This window comes from Delphinapterus leucas, chromosome 10, assembly GCF_059928025.1.
Source record: "Delphinapterus leucas isolate spDelLeu-1000000601 "Yukka" chromosome 10, BTC_Dleu_Yukka2, whole genome shotgun sequence".
Classification (NCBI taxonomy): Eukaryota; Metazoa; Chordata; class Mammalia; order Artiodactyla; family Monodontidae; genus Delphinapterus; species Delphinapterus leucas.
The window spans coordinates 57,190,856-57,204,243 of record NC_143138.1 but is presented as its reverse complement, the minus strand read 5'-3'; the positions used below and the strand labels follow the sequence as shown (position 1 = coordinate 57,204,243).

The following is a 13,388-nucleotide window of genomic DNA, read 5'->3' as shown; positions in this document are numbered from 1 at the left end:
CTGAAAAGAGAAAACACAGTTTTCCATGATTTTTTTAACTCATTCAATATAATTCAAAGCCATTTTTACATCAAAACACATGTAAACCTTTTCATAAACTTAGCTGTGTAGGAAAGAAAGGAAAAAATAGTAAATATAAGGATATACAGAAGTTTAAAGTAATAATTTATTCTCGATTCCACTCTAAAACAGAAAGCAGCCTGCTAATATCCAAATAGTAGTGTTACACCAGCATCTTTTTTAGACTTCTAATGAGAATCTGAAAAAGGTAATAGAGGATTTTTTTCCCTTTTCTGTATATATATTTTTTCATTTTATTTTTTTTAACATCTTTATTGGAGTATAATTGCTTTACAATGGTGTGTTAGTTTCTGCTTTATAACGAAGTGAATCAGTTATACATATACATATATTCCCATATCTCTTCCCTCTTGCATCTCCCTCCCTCCCACCCTCCCTATCCCACCCCTCTAGGTGGTCACAAAGCACCGAGCTGATCTCCCTGTGCTATGCGGCTGCTTCCCACTAGCTATTTATTTTACGTTTGGTAGTGGATATATGTCCATGCCACTCTCTCACTTTGTCACAGCTTACCCTTCCCCCTCCCCATATCCTCAAGTCCATTCTCTAGTAGGTCTGTGTCTTTATTCCCCGTCTTACCCCTAGGTTCTTCATGACATTTTTTTTCCCTTAGATTCCATATATATGTGTTAGCACATGGTATTTGTCTTTCTCTTTCTGACTTACTGCACTCTGTATGACAGACTCTAGGTCCATCCACCTCACTACAAATAACTCAATTTCGTTTCTTTTTATGGGTGAGTAATATTCCATTGTATATATGTGCCACATCTTCTTTATCCATTCATCCGATGATGGACACTTAGGTTGCTTCCATCTCCTGGCTGGTAATAGATGATTTTTAATCACCTCTGAAGAATCCCTAGGTAAACCATACCCATCAATAACACTTTAGTATAAGATATAACAAACCAATCTAGGCCTCCAACATCAGATTAGAGTATGCAACATTGTATAAATAAAGATATAAAACACAGTTGAAACGCAGGTCAAATTACAGAATATCACATGTGTATGCAAACGAATTTAAGGGTTAAAATTATGTTTCAGGTTAATAAGTAATAGAAATAAAACAGGTAAGGCAAAGAAAAATATGAAAAGAATAAAAATGGCAGTTCTTTTAAAATAACAGCCCAGATGTATTATCAATCCCATTCTTCCCAGGATGGGAAATAATGCTCCTCCTAAAAATTGGAGAGAGGGAGGGAAAAGACACCCATATAGTAATTAAAGTCACAGAATGCTGTCTACCATAACTGATGATTATTAAAAAAAAGTTTGCTAGAGATCGGTCAGATTTCTGGCAGTACAATGGCCCATAAAGATCACAGAACCAAAGCAAAACAATCTCCAATATTAAAAACTGTGCCAAGAAATCTGAAACATAACATAAACTGCACTGAAAAGGCTGGATGCCCATTTCTTGGCAAATGCTTCTGTTGAAAACATGTCCTGGTGGATGCTTTTTATTGCACACACTTAAAAAGAAAAAAATGTACTTCCAAACAGATGGAAAGAAGTGGTCTAGATGGAATCCTCGAAAACATTAGAGAATTGAACACATGTTTACTTTAGCTCCCATTTGAAATCCACTAACTTGATAAGCTTGATAACAAGGGCATAAACCCAGAATAAAAAAGAAAGCAAGAAAGAAGATAACAGAAGAGATATAGCACTAATTTTCTAGAAGAGAGAAAGCAGAAAAACGTAACTGATTATGCAGAGTGGAAAAATCTGTAACTTCAGTGCCTGCACAGGAGGTATATCAATTAGGAAAAAGTAGATTCCCTACCCTAGAGCTCCAGAAAGGCTCAGAATACAAACACCAAAGACCACATAAGGGAAAGTAAGGGGGTACTGAAGGAAAGGGCTGAACACAGGAAAACTGGTTGAAAGTTCATATAAGGCAGAATAAGATTCCCAGATCCCTCCTCCCTATCCTGGAAGCCAGGCCACGACCACACCCCACCTCCAGCAGGAGACGGGCAGTTTACTCTCTGTAGACAAAGAACCAGGGAGGCTTCAGATTCTAGGTAACTTTTTCTAACACTTTCCCCTCTTTATTGCTGGGATTCACAAGACTGGTTCACAAAGAGGGGGCCTAAGGAAGAAGTTTTGTTCTGTTTAGTTTAACCAATCACACATCAACTCCCAAAAAGCAAAGTGACTATACCAACAGGCATGTATTTCATTCTTCTGAGAAATCCAGGCCATATAAGAACTGCTCGGTAAGAAAACATATGTATAAATCCCAGCTGAGTTAAATGTTTGTAATATAAAGAATATCTAAAATAAGGAACGCAAAGGGAGAAACCCCTACTAGGAATTAAAAACACAATTTATTCATTCAACAATTAAGTCATATTACATGCGATCTAGAACTAGGTGCCACAGAATATGTCAAAAACATGTGACTGCTGACTTTCAGGGAACTTCTAATCTGGAAGATCAAAGAAATGGAGTAACAAAGACCCTAGGGCACACCAAAGTTATTAGATCTGTATTTTTAAAGAGTTTGAAGCAGGAACTCCTTTTCAAAGTCTTAGAAAATTTTAGTTGATTTCACATCATCCAATGGTCAACAGGGAAATTAAAGCAGTGCACACCCCCAGACAATGTCCAGAACAGATATACCAAACAAGGCTGGATAAGAAGCCCCCTCTTCCCTGGGATAACTTGTCTTTTCAGTTTTAGTCTCCCTCCCAACAATATGATTTTTATAGGTGGAGGGATGATCATGCCACTAAGACCCTCCTCCTTAACTGACAAATACTGGTCCTGGAAGGTCCCCACTTCTTTTCCATATGATTTCCTCAGCATCTTGCAGCGTCTAACATGATGATGGTGCCTCCTCAAACATCAAAAGTACATAGAATTCTTTGTATCAACTCAGAGAAAGATGAAAGTAAAATACTCTAAGCAAAAGAAAACTGTAGATTTATCACTGGATGATTCAAATTAATATCTAATGAAAAGAAGGAACAATGAGGGAAGGCTGTATCAGCATATACCATATTATGTCCTCAGGCACAATCTGGAAGAAATATTCTACAGGGATAATCTGTTCTTGAACTTTAATGCATGAAATTACTTGGCAAACTAGTTAAAAATGCAGATTCCCAGACCTTATAGACTGTCATTCAAGAGATCTGAGGTAGGGCCCAAGAAGTTGCATTTTAACAACCTAGGCTACTTGATGAACACTGTCCACTGAAACCCAAGAATTTCTTAGAGTAAAAGCAAGTAAATTAAATAATGGAAAACAAGAGGGGTTTGGTACAAATTTCGTAACAAAGCAAAAAATTAAAATGTAGGTAGATTATCTATTCCCCCAAACCATTTCATGTCTGCCTTCATAGTCTATGGCACAGAACATTTAAAAAGCAATGCAGGGCTTCCACGGTGGTGCAGTGGTTGAGAGTCTGCCTGCCGATGCAGGGGACAAGGGTTCGTGCCGCGGTCCGGGAAGATCCCACATACCCCGCGGCTGGGCCCGTGAGCCGTGGCCGCTGAGCCTGTGCGTCCGGAGCCTGTGCTCAGCAACGGGAGGGGCCGCAGCAGTGAGAGGCCCGCGTACCGCAAAAAAAAAAAAGCAATGCAAAACTTTAACTGTCCAAGAAAATCATTACTAAATATTAAAAAAAAATTGAAAAAGTGGTGAAGCAGCTGCTGGTTAATGACCCTTGTTAAATCTGATAATTGTAGCTCAATCAAATTACTCAGTCAACATGTTCATTTGTACAGTTTATTTTTATGAAAAAACACTCTTGAGTCCAGAATTAACTCACTCATTTTAGTTAGGCATTTTTACCAAGAAGTTTTAACCAATCTTTAGACACTGGGCGTTGCTTGTGTCTTCCTAAGCCATATAAGTTTTCAAAGGGACCACAATTTGCTTAGTCTGAGTATTCCATTTCAGATTAACAGAAACACCCTCCATTATTGCTTGACCATCCAAAGCTGGTCACTTTTTTTTTTTTTTTTGCGGTACGCGGGCCTCTCTCACTGTTGTGGCCTCTCCCGTTGCGGAGCACAGGCTCCGGACGCGCAGGCTCAGCAGCCATGGCTCACGGGCCCAGCCACTCCGCGGCATGTGGGATCTTCCAGGACCGGGGCACGAATCCGTGTCCCCTGCATCGGCAGGCGGACTCTCAACCACTGCACCACCAGGGAAGCCCTGGTCACTCTTAATAACAGGTATTTTTTACCTGGGTCCTGCTCCGGGTCAAGGAAGTCCCATGCCTTTTATCTCTTAGAAGATGACAAAGCATCCTTAAACCACAAAATAATTCCCTAACACAGTGAATTAAATTAGATTTCTGCATTTCTATAGTTCGTCCCTTTCAGTCCTACATGTACTTCATCCTTTTTTTTTTAAGACTTAACTTTTTCTTTTCATAAATTTATTTTATTTATTTATTTTTGGCTGCGTCGGGTCTTCGTTGTGCGCATGGGCTTTCTCTAGTTGTGGCGAGCAGAGTCTACTCTTTGTTGCAGTGCGCGGGCTTCTCATTGCAGCAGCTTCTCTTGTTGCAGAGCATGGGCTATAGGAGCGCGGACTTCAGTAGTTGTGGTGCACAGGCTTAGTTGCTCCAAGGCATGTGGGATCTTCCCCAACCAGGGCTCGAACCACTGTCCCCTGCGTTGGCAGGCAGATTTTTAACCACTGTGCCACCAGGGAAGCCCCCCTTCCTTTTTTTAAATATTTGTTAGGAACGACGTTTTTTCATATAAATTTATTTATTTATTTATTTTTGGCTGCGTTGGGTCTTCATTGCTGCACGTGGGCTTTCTCTAGTTGTGGCGAGTGGGGGCTACTCTTCATTGCAGTGCGCGGGCTTCCCATTGCAGTGGCTTCTCTTGTTGCAGAACATGGGCTGTAGGCACACCGGCTTCAGTAGTTGTGGCACGCAGGCTCAGTACTTGGGGCTCGCGGGTTCTAGAGCATAGGCTCCGTAGCTGTGGCACACGGGCTTAGTTGCTCCGCAGGATGTGGGATCTTCCCGGACCAGGGCTCGAACCTGTGTCCCCTGCATTGGCAGGCGGGTTCTTAACCACTGCGGCACCAGGGAAGCCCCTTCATCTTTTCCTTTTAGAAGCTTTCTTATTTTTTTTTCCAAAGAAATTAACTTTTATTTGAAAGGAGACTACCCTTCCCCTCACTATTTCTAAGGACTCTATACAATAGCCTGCTTAAACCATTTTCCCAATACCAAAATTTCTAACATCAAAGCATACAACTGCTCTAAATAATAAGGCTTGTCCTGCACTGATTAAACTTCAATAATTTCAACACAAAAATCACACTTAACATTTTGAAGTTTTAACAAATGTATTTTAAATACAACATGTTTTGTAGGAGTCCACAAGGTTTTTATCTCTAAAAAACGACATAATTTTTAGGGTTCAAAAATTCCATTCTTCAAAAGAAATGACCAAGTGTTTTCTTCTATAGCTTCAAACTTTCTACACTCAACTATTTGATTGCTCCACGCCACCCCAGACAAACCTGACATGACTGAACTACTTTATATGTTACTAACTTCCCCAAAAGAAAGTTTAAAAAGGAGTCTGTAGTAAATGCAGCTCTCTGATACAATGTCTAATACAATATCTAACACAAAAGAAGCTTTAAAAAGACCATTTCTTTCCTCATTTGATTAGGCAGGAGTTAATCTTCTGTAAAAGCAAAAAACAAACAAAAAACCATTTACAAAAGCATAACACTGGGGTTTCCTCTTTTACTCAAGATGTTCAACTACCCAAAATGACAACAATTACATCTCTAAGAATATAATAAAAGGGGTAGAAAACAGCAATACAATCAACAAAGTGTAGAAGCTAAATAAACCAAAGATTTTTTTAAGGGTTCTTTTTAAGGAGTAGGAAGGATCAGAAGCTTGGGGAAATCCAGAATTAAACAAAAAAAGAGAAAGAGAAAAAGATGTCCTCAACTGCAACTACTCTGTTTATCAATAGTGTCTTGGGCTGTAGGAACGAGATCTTGATCGTGATCTGTATTGACTATAGTACGGAGAAGGTGATCTTCTTCTGTACTGGTAATCACAGTCTTCATATCTGCCGTACCCACGATCATATCCTCTATTACGGTTAGAATCTCGACGTCTGCCACCTCTTCCACCTCCACCACTATGAGTTGGTCTGCCCATGTATATGTCTGGTGTAGGTGTGTGAGCTCTCTTGGTGATAGAATAATCTACACGAATTCTTCTACTGTCCAGCTCCATTCCATTTGCGCTTTCCATAGCCTCCTTTGAGTCATCTATTCTCTCGAAATAAACAAAAGCAAACCCTCGTGATCGTCCAGTTCGCTGCTCATAAACCACATTGACACCACTCAATGGTCCATATCGAGAAAATACTTCGCAAAGATCTCTCTCTGTTGTGTACAAACTGAGGCCAAACACTCCTAGACAAGTGTTGGGATCTGGATTTGCCCTGCTGCCTGTATGTCTTCTCCGGTTAAACACTGGAGAATGACTTTGGCTCCTTCGACGCTGGTATTCTGGTGTATAGGACCTACTTCGAGGTCGTCTCCTATGAGAGTGAGAATGGGATCTGGATCAAGTGTAACGTCTATGAGAATGCCTCCTTGACCTCGACCTGGATTTTGATCTTGATCGAGAATGGGATTCAAAGCGTTTGGAAACTCTTGATGGACTACGAGATCCTGACCTGCTCTCCAATTTTACATGAGCAGGAGTTCCCGCTGGAGATTTTGACTGAGAGTGAGACTCTCTGCCCTCGAAGTTGTTCTCCTCTACATCACTCATGTCGGCCAGGCACTCCCCAGAACTAAATAAGAGACAAGTCTCAGCTTGAGGGCCGATGGCCTGATCAACCAGCTGACTGGACCGTGGGAAGGAGGAAAGAGTCGGCAACAACAGCTGCTCCACTCCACTCCCACTCGGTCGCAGGCTCCAGCAAAATCTTCAGAAGCTTTCTTAATTACTTTGATTTCTAAAAATCTTATATTGCAGTTTGGTGCTAATAAACGGTAGAAACAGCTATTTAGATAGAAAGTGATTCTAATTTCTAAAGATTAACTTTCTATACTAATAAATTCCAACACTCAATATCAGAGTTCTAATTATTTAATTAACAAAAGATAAGAATATTATAGTCATAAGGGAGCATTACAAAATAATTATAATATTGACACACTTAAACTTATTTTGACCATGTTGTCCATTTGGTCGATGGGCTTAAGACTGCCAGTTGCAATTCATTTTACATTTAATGAGCTTATTAAATTCTATATCAGTACAATGTTGCTACATCAAAAATATGCTTTTGATTTAAATATTTTGGCTGAGGAAGTGAATATAGAAGAATGTAGCCTAAACAGACTTCTATTAACTCTGGCTATTTACATTTTTAAATTATTCACATGGAGCCCCTGCTTCGCAATGGTCCCCTCCTCTCACTCTCTCTGCTCCAGCTGTGATCCCCCATCAGTTCCCAGGACACACCACACTGCTCTAGCCGGCCTCCAGTCACTCTCAGTACAGTGTTCCCTCTATCTCTGGATTCCTTCTCCCATTCTTCCCGATACCACCTCCACCTCCCATTTCACCTGGCTAATTATTACCTATTCTTCAGGTCTCCTGAAGAACATCACCTCCTAAAGGCAGTCTCTGTCTATCTTGCCACAGCCATTCTCCCTCAATAAAGTTAGGTTCTCCTGGTACTTATTCCCATGATACCTGATACTTCTTCATGGCACTCTACACTCTTATAATTACTTAATTATAACTTTTACTTATTAGCTATAAGGCCCATAATAGCAAGGAACTGATGGTTTGATTCACCAGTGTATTGGTAATCAACAAGCATTTGATGAAAGGCTTTTTAATTGAGCTATCTTGACAATTTCCTCCTATTTAAAAAAAATTTTTTTAAGTTGTGCTTACTTCTATCTTTTGTTTTCTAAATATTACTTAATGTATCTCTTCAGTTTGAATATGTATTTACTTTATAACTACAAAAGATTACATTTTCTTAAAAAAGATGCAAAATTTTTAATATTTTAAAAGTAAACATTTAGATATAAGATTAAGTTGACTCATAAAATTATAAGTAATTATAAAAAGAATTAATGCCTGGAATATATTTGAAAATTATCAACCAGGAAATCTGCTGAGTGCTATGCTAGAAAAATTGGGCACAATCCCAGGAAACTTAAGACCAGGAGGAACAGAGAGGTACACTGAAAAGACATCCCACTCAGCTACATATCCTGCCCTTTCTGTGATCAGGACATATACTCACTGAGAGAGGAACGGGGATTCTTTAAAAAAAAAATTTTTTTTAAGGCATTCTGCTTAGGAGTAGCAGAAAGGGTGGGCTGGCATACAGCTATGGATAACAGAATTAAGCAGACAACTTATTCCTGTTCATCAGAGGGCTTTTTAGCAAAACATTAAAAACTCTGTATTATACATTTTTGTAAATTACATATAAAGAAAATTATGCTGTAGGTGATCAAAAACGAAAGATACAATATTACCTAATATTCCCATATCTGTCCATACTGAAAGAACCATGCTTGACCACCATCTTGAAAGGTGGTTGGTGTTAGCAAGGCTTCCAATCATCATATGAACAGGGCCTTTAACAAAGTAATCCAGTTTCTCCAGTGTGTCACTAATGGGATTGAAACAAAAAGGTGATTCTGGCTACACTGAAAAGCATCAAATAACAAGGGATTATTATTATTAATGATTAAAATTTCTTGCGCACCTATTACATGTCAGCATAGTGGGGGATGCTTTGCATAGTCATCTCATTTACTCCTCCCCAATACCCTGAAATGCAGAAAGGCATCCCCATTTAACAGACAAGAAAATAGGTTCAAAGAGTTGAAAAAGTTTGCCCAGTGACACAACTGCTAAGTAGAAAACCTGGAATTTAATTCTAAAGCCTACGACTTTCCTTTAAAGGCTCTCAGGGTAAGTAAGGTGCTCAATGAGTAATGGTGTTGACATGGCAAATAAACATGGATTCTCTTTTGTGTAACCCTACAATCCAAAATGGAAGATCATGCTTCCACATAAAATATATACGCAAACAAGTCGCACAGTGATGGGAAAGTCAGGCAGCTCCATCACTCACTTGTCCTCTCCATCTTGCCACATCATTCAAATCCATGCCATAAGAAAATGTCTAATTTACTACATGGCATGGGTGTTTCAGTAACCATAACAAAATCTTCAATCTATACATACCAAGGGTCCACTGTTTGCAATCAGCAACGCTTACACTTTATTCTAAGGACTAAAGCAGAAATAGTTGTAAATATAATAGTGCAGGATAAAGTATGTAATTAATTATGTTAATATGGGGGAAACAAGATTTTCTGTGTAAGAGTAAAGAGATTCAAATATAATTTTAAAGTTTTAAACGTCTGTAATATTAAACTTGAACTGTCAAATTATGACTTATTTTTAATATGCTACAATATATTTCCAAGCTCTTTCAACTAGAAACAATGACAAAGTAGCAGCAATGAGCATCCCAAGAATCCAAGTTATACTTTCTAAATACCACTCCCCATAAAAAGGATCAGGGCTTCTTAGAATATTCACTGATTCTGAGAAAAGCAATATAAATGTGAACCTTTATCCTGAACTAAAAATCAAGGAAGTTATCAAAGATTGATGGATTCATGTCAAAAGGACACAACAGAAAGCTTGAAGGGACTCCCATTGACAAAATTTTGGATAACCTGAGCATCAAAAGAATAGAGTATAGCTGAGAAAGACACTGAATATATAAAAATCCTTGAGTCTATATAGTGATACTCCAAAAAATGAAAGCATTACTCAATGGGAAAAAGGAAAAAAAAAAAATCACTGGCAGTGATTATTAAACTAACTTTTTACTCTGAAAATTGGTCCTTAAAAAAACACATTTATCCTGCCTTTTCAGTAGGAACTACAGTATAGGTTAATCAAAAAGCCCCAGTTAATAAGGGAAAGTTCCTTTACAGAGAAGAATGCCAGTTTATAACTGTAAAAAAAAAAAAAAAAAAAAAGGGCGCAATAGGAAAAATTACCATTCTGCAACCCCTGACAAACTAATTGAGACAAGCAAGGATTGTTAATGGATGCTAAAAATCATTAGACAAAAGACTGGGGAACTGGATACTCACAGTGCCAAAGTATCATCCCACAGATTACTTGCTTGCTGCAAAGGGAAATAAAGCTTACTTTTCCATGGAGAGGCCTGGCTGTCATAATCTTAAGCAATCAAAATTAATATCACCGTTAAAGATACAACCAGATAGTAAATACTACTTCCTGATGTGATGCAATATGAAGTACACAGCATCACCTACAAAATATTCTGTCCAAACAACACTTAGGGTCTTGTTTTAATTTGTAGGAAACAGAGGAATATAAATCAGGTTAAACATCACCAGGAAGAAATAACCAGTTAAATCCAGAATGTGGAGTAGCTGTGTGCTGCTAGTGCTGCTCAAGGCTCCAGCTCACAGGGCCAGGCACAACATCTCTGCACATGGCCCCGCTGAGCCAAGGTGTCATGTGTAGAGCTTCTGCACGCAGCCCGCCAAGCTCAAGTATCAGGTGCAGCCTGATACATTTCATGCTAGGAACTCTTGTCTGAATTGCCAGGAAGAAGGCCACTGCACGTAGTACTCTATGAGCAAGTGAAACTAGACTAAGCACAAAGGAAAAAACATGAAATGTAGATCCTCTAGCAACAGGAGTAATGGAAGATTTCCCTAAATCTGCCCTCAAGCTTTTCCTTGATTGATCTGTGAGTATGGAACACTTCAAAACTAAATAGCGTGAAGAGAGAAACCTTCAAGATAGAGGAGGAGTAAGACGTGGAGGTCACCTTCCTCCCCACAAATACATCAAAATTACATCTATGTGTGGAACAACTCGTACAGAACACCTACTGAACGCTGGCAGAGGACCTCAGACTTCCGAAAGTCGTGTGGCTGACAGGGTCCTGGTGGTCCGGCTGGCTGTCAGGCCTGAGCCTCTGAAGTGGGAGAGCCGAGTTCAGGACATTGGTTGACCACAGACCTCCCAGCCCCACATAATATCAATCGGCAAGAGCTCTCCCAGAGATCTCCATCTCAATGCTAAGACCCAGCTCCACTCAATGACCAGCAAGCTCCAGTGCTGGACACCCCATGCCAAACAACTAGCAAGACAGGAACACAACCCCACCCATTAGCAGAGAGGCTGCCTAAAATCACAATAAGGTCACAGACACCCCAAAACACACCACCAAACGTGGACCTGCCCACCAGAAAGACAAGATCCAGCCTCATCTACCAGAACACAGGCACCAGTCCCCTCCACCAGGAAGCCTACACAACCCACTGAACCAACCATCCCCGCTGGGGGCAGACACCAAAAACAACGGGAACTACAAACCTGTAGGCTGCAAAAAGGAGACCCCAAACACAGTAAGTTAAGCAAAATGAGAAGACAGAGAAATACACAGCAGATGAAGGAGCAAGGTAAAAACCCACCAGACTAAACAAATGAAGAGGAAATAGGCAGTCTACCTGAAAAAGAATTCAGAGTAATGATAGTAAAGATGATCTAAAATCTTGGAAATAGAATGGAGAAAATACAAGAAACATTTAATAAGGACCTAGAAGAACTAAAGAGCAAATAAACAATGATGAACAACACAATAAATGAAATTTAAAAATTCTCTAGAAGGAATCAACAGCAGAATAACTGAGGCAGAAGAACGGATAAGTGACCTGGAAGATAAAATAGTGGAAATAACTACCACAGAGCAGAATAAAGAAAAAAGAATGAAGAGAATTGAGGAAAGTCACAGAGACCTCTGGGACAACATTAAACGGACCAACATTCAAATTATAGGGGTCCTAGAAGAAGAAGGGAAAAAGAAAGGGACTGAGAAAATATTTGAAGAGATTATAGCTGAAAACTTCCCAATATGGGAAAGGAAATAGTTGATCAAGTCCAGGAAGTGCAGAAAACCCATACAGGATAAATCCAAGGAGAAACACACCAAGACACATATTAATCAAAATATCAAAAATTAAATACAAAGAAAAAATATTGAAGCAGCAAGGGAAAAGCAACAAATAACATACAAGGGAATCCTCATAAGGTTAACAGCTGATCTTTCAGCAGAAACTCTGCAAGCCAGAAGGGAGTGGCAGGATATATTTAAAGTGATGAAAGGGAAAAACCTACAACCAAGGTTACTCTATCCAGCAAGGATCTCACTCAGATTCAATGGAGAAATTAAAACCTTTACAGACAAGCAAAAGCTAACAGAATTCAGCACCACCAAACCTGCTTTACAACAAATGCTAAAGGAACTTCTCTAGGCAGGAAACACAAGAGAAGGAAAAGACCTACTGTAACAAACCCAAAACAATTAAGAAAATGGTAATAGGAACATACATATCGATAATTACCTTAACTGTAAATGGATTAAATGCTCCAACCAAAAGACACAGACTGGCTGAATGGATACAAAAACAAGACCCGTATATATGCTGTCTATGAGAGACCCACTTCAGACCTAGGGACACATACAGACTGAAAGTGTGTTGATGGAAAAACATATTCCATGCAAATGTAAACCAAAAGAAACCTGGAGTAGCAATTCTCATATCAGACAAAATAGACTTTAAAATAAAGACTATTACAAGAGACAAAGAAGGACACTACATAATGATCAAGGGATCAATCCAAGAAGATATAACAACTGTAAATATTTATGCACGTTCCAACATAGGAGCACCTCAATACTTAAGGCAAATGATAACAGCCATAAAAGGGGTAATCCACAGTAACACAATAATAGTAGGGGACTTCAACGCCACACTTTCACCAATGGACAGATCAACCAAAATGAAAATAAATAAGGAAACACAAGCTTTAAATGACACATTAAACAAGATGGATTTAATTGATATTTATAGGACATTCCATCCAAAAACAGCAGATTACACTTTCTTCTCAAGTGCGCACAGAACATTCTCCAGGATAGATCATATCTTGGTTCACAAATCAAGCCTTGGTAAATTTAAGAAAACTGAAAGCATATCAAGTATCTTCTCCGACCACAACGCTATGAGGCTAGATATCAATTACAGGAAAAAAACTGTAAAAAATACAAACACATGAGGCTAAAAATTATGCTACTAAATAACCAAGAGATCAATGAAGAAATCAAAGAGGAAATCAAAACATACCTAAAAACAAATGACAATGAAAACATGACAACCCAAAACCTATGGGATGTAGCAAAAGCAG

General features: G+C 39.0%; 1 protein-coding gene and 1 pseudogene across 8 annotated transcripts in view; both read right to left on the bottom strand.

Moving 5' to 3' along the window:
- The window catches only part of OXSR1 (oxidative stress responsive kinase 1), a 101,524-nt gene that overhangs the window by 60,248 nt on the left and 27,888 nt on the right, over positions 1-13,388 (bottom strand). For 3 of the 8 annotated variants that reach the window (XM_089919066.1, XM_089919065.1, XM_089919064.1), the window contains exons 5-6: positions 8,845-9,378; positions 8,612-8,748 (exon numbers count right to left, since the gene is read on the bottom strand). The exons of 4 other annotated variants lie outside the window; for them this stretch is intronic. In XM_089919066.1, the coding sequence (XP_089775192.1) occupies positions 8,612-8,748; positions 8,845-8,861 (154 nt within the window). In that variant the 5' untranslated portion in view covers positions 8,862-9,378. The remainder of the gene's footprint in view (positions 1-8,611; positions 8,749-8,844; positions 9,379-13,388) is intronic. One more of the 8 variants, XM_089919068.1, reaches the window with a different exon arrangement.
- LOC149748243 (transformer-2 protein homolog alpha pseudogene) lies at positions 9-8,605 on the bottom strand (annotated as a pseudogene).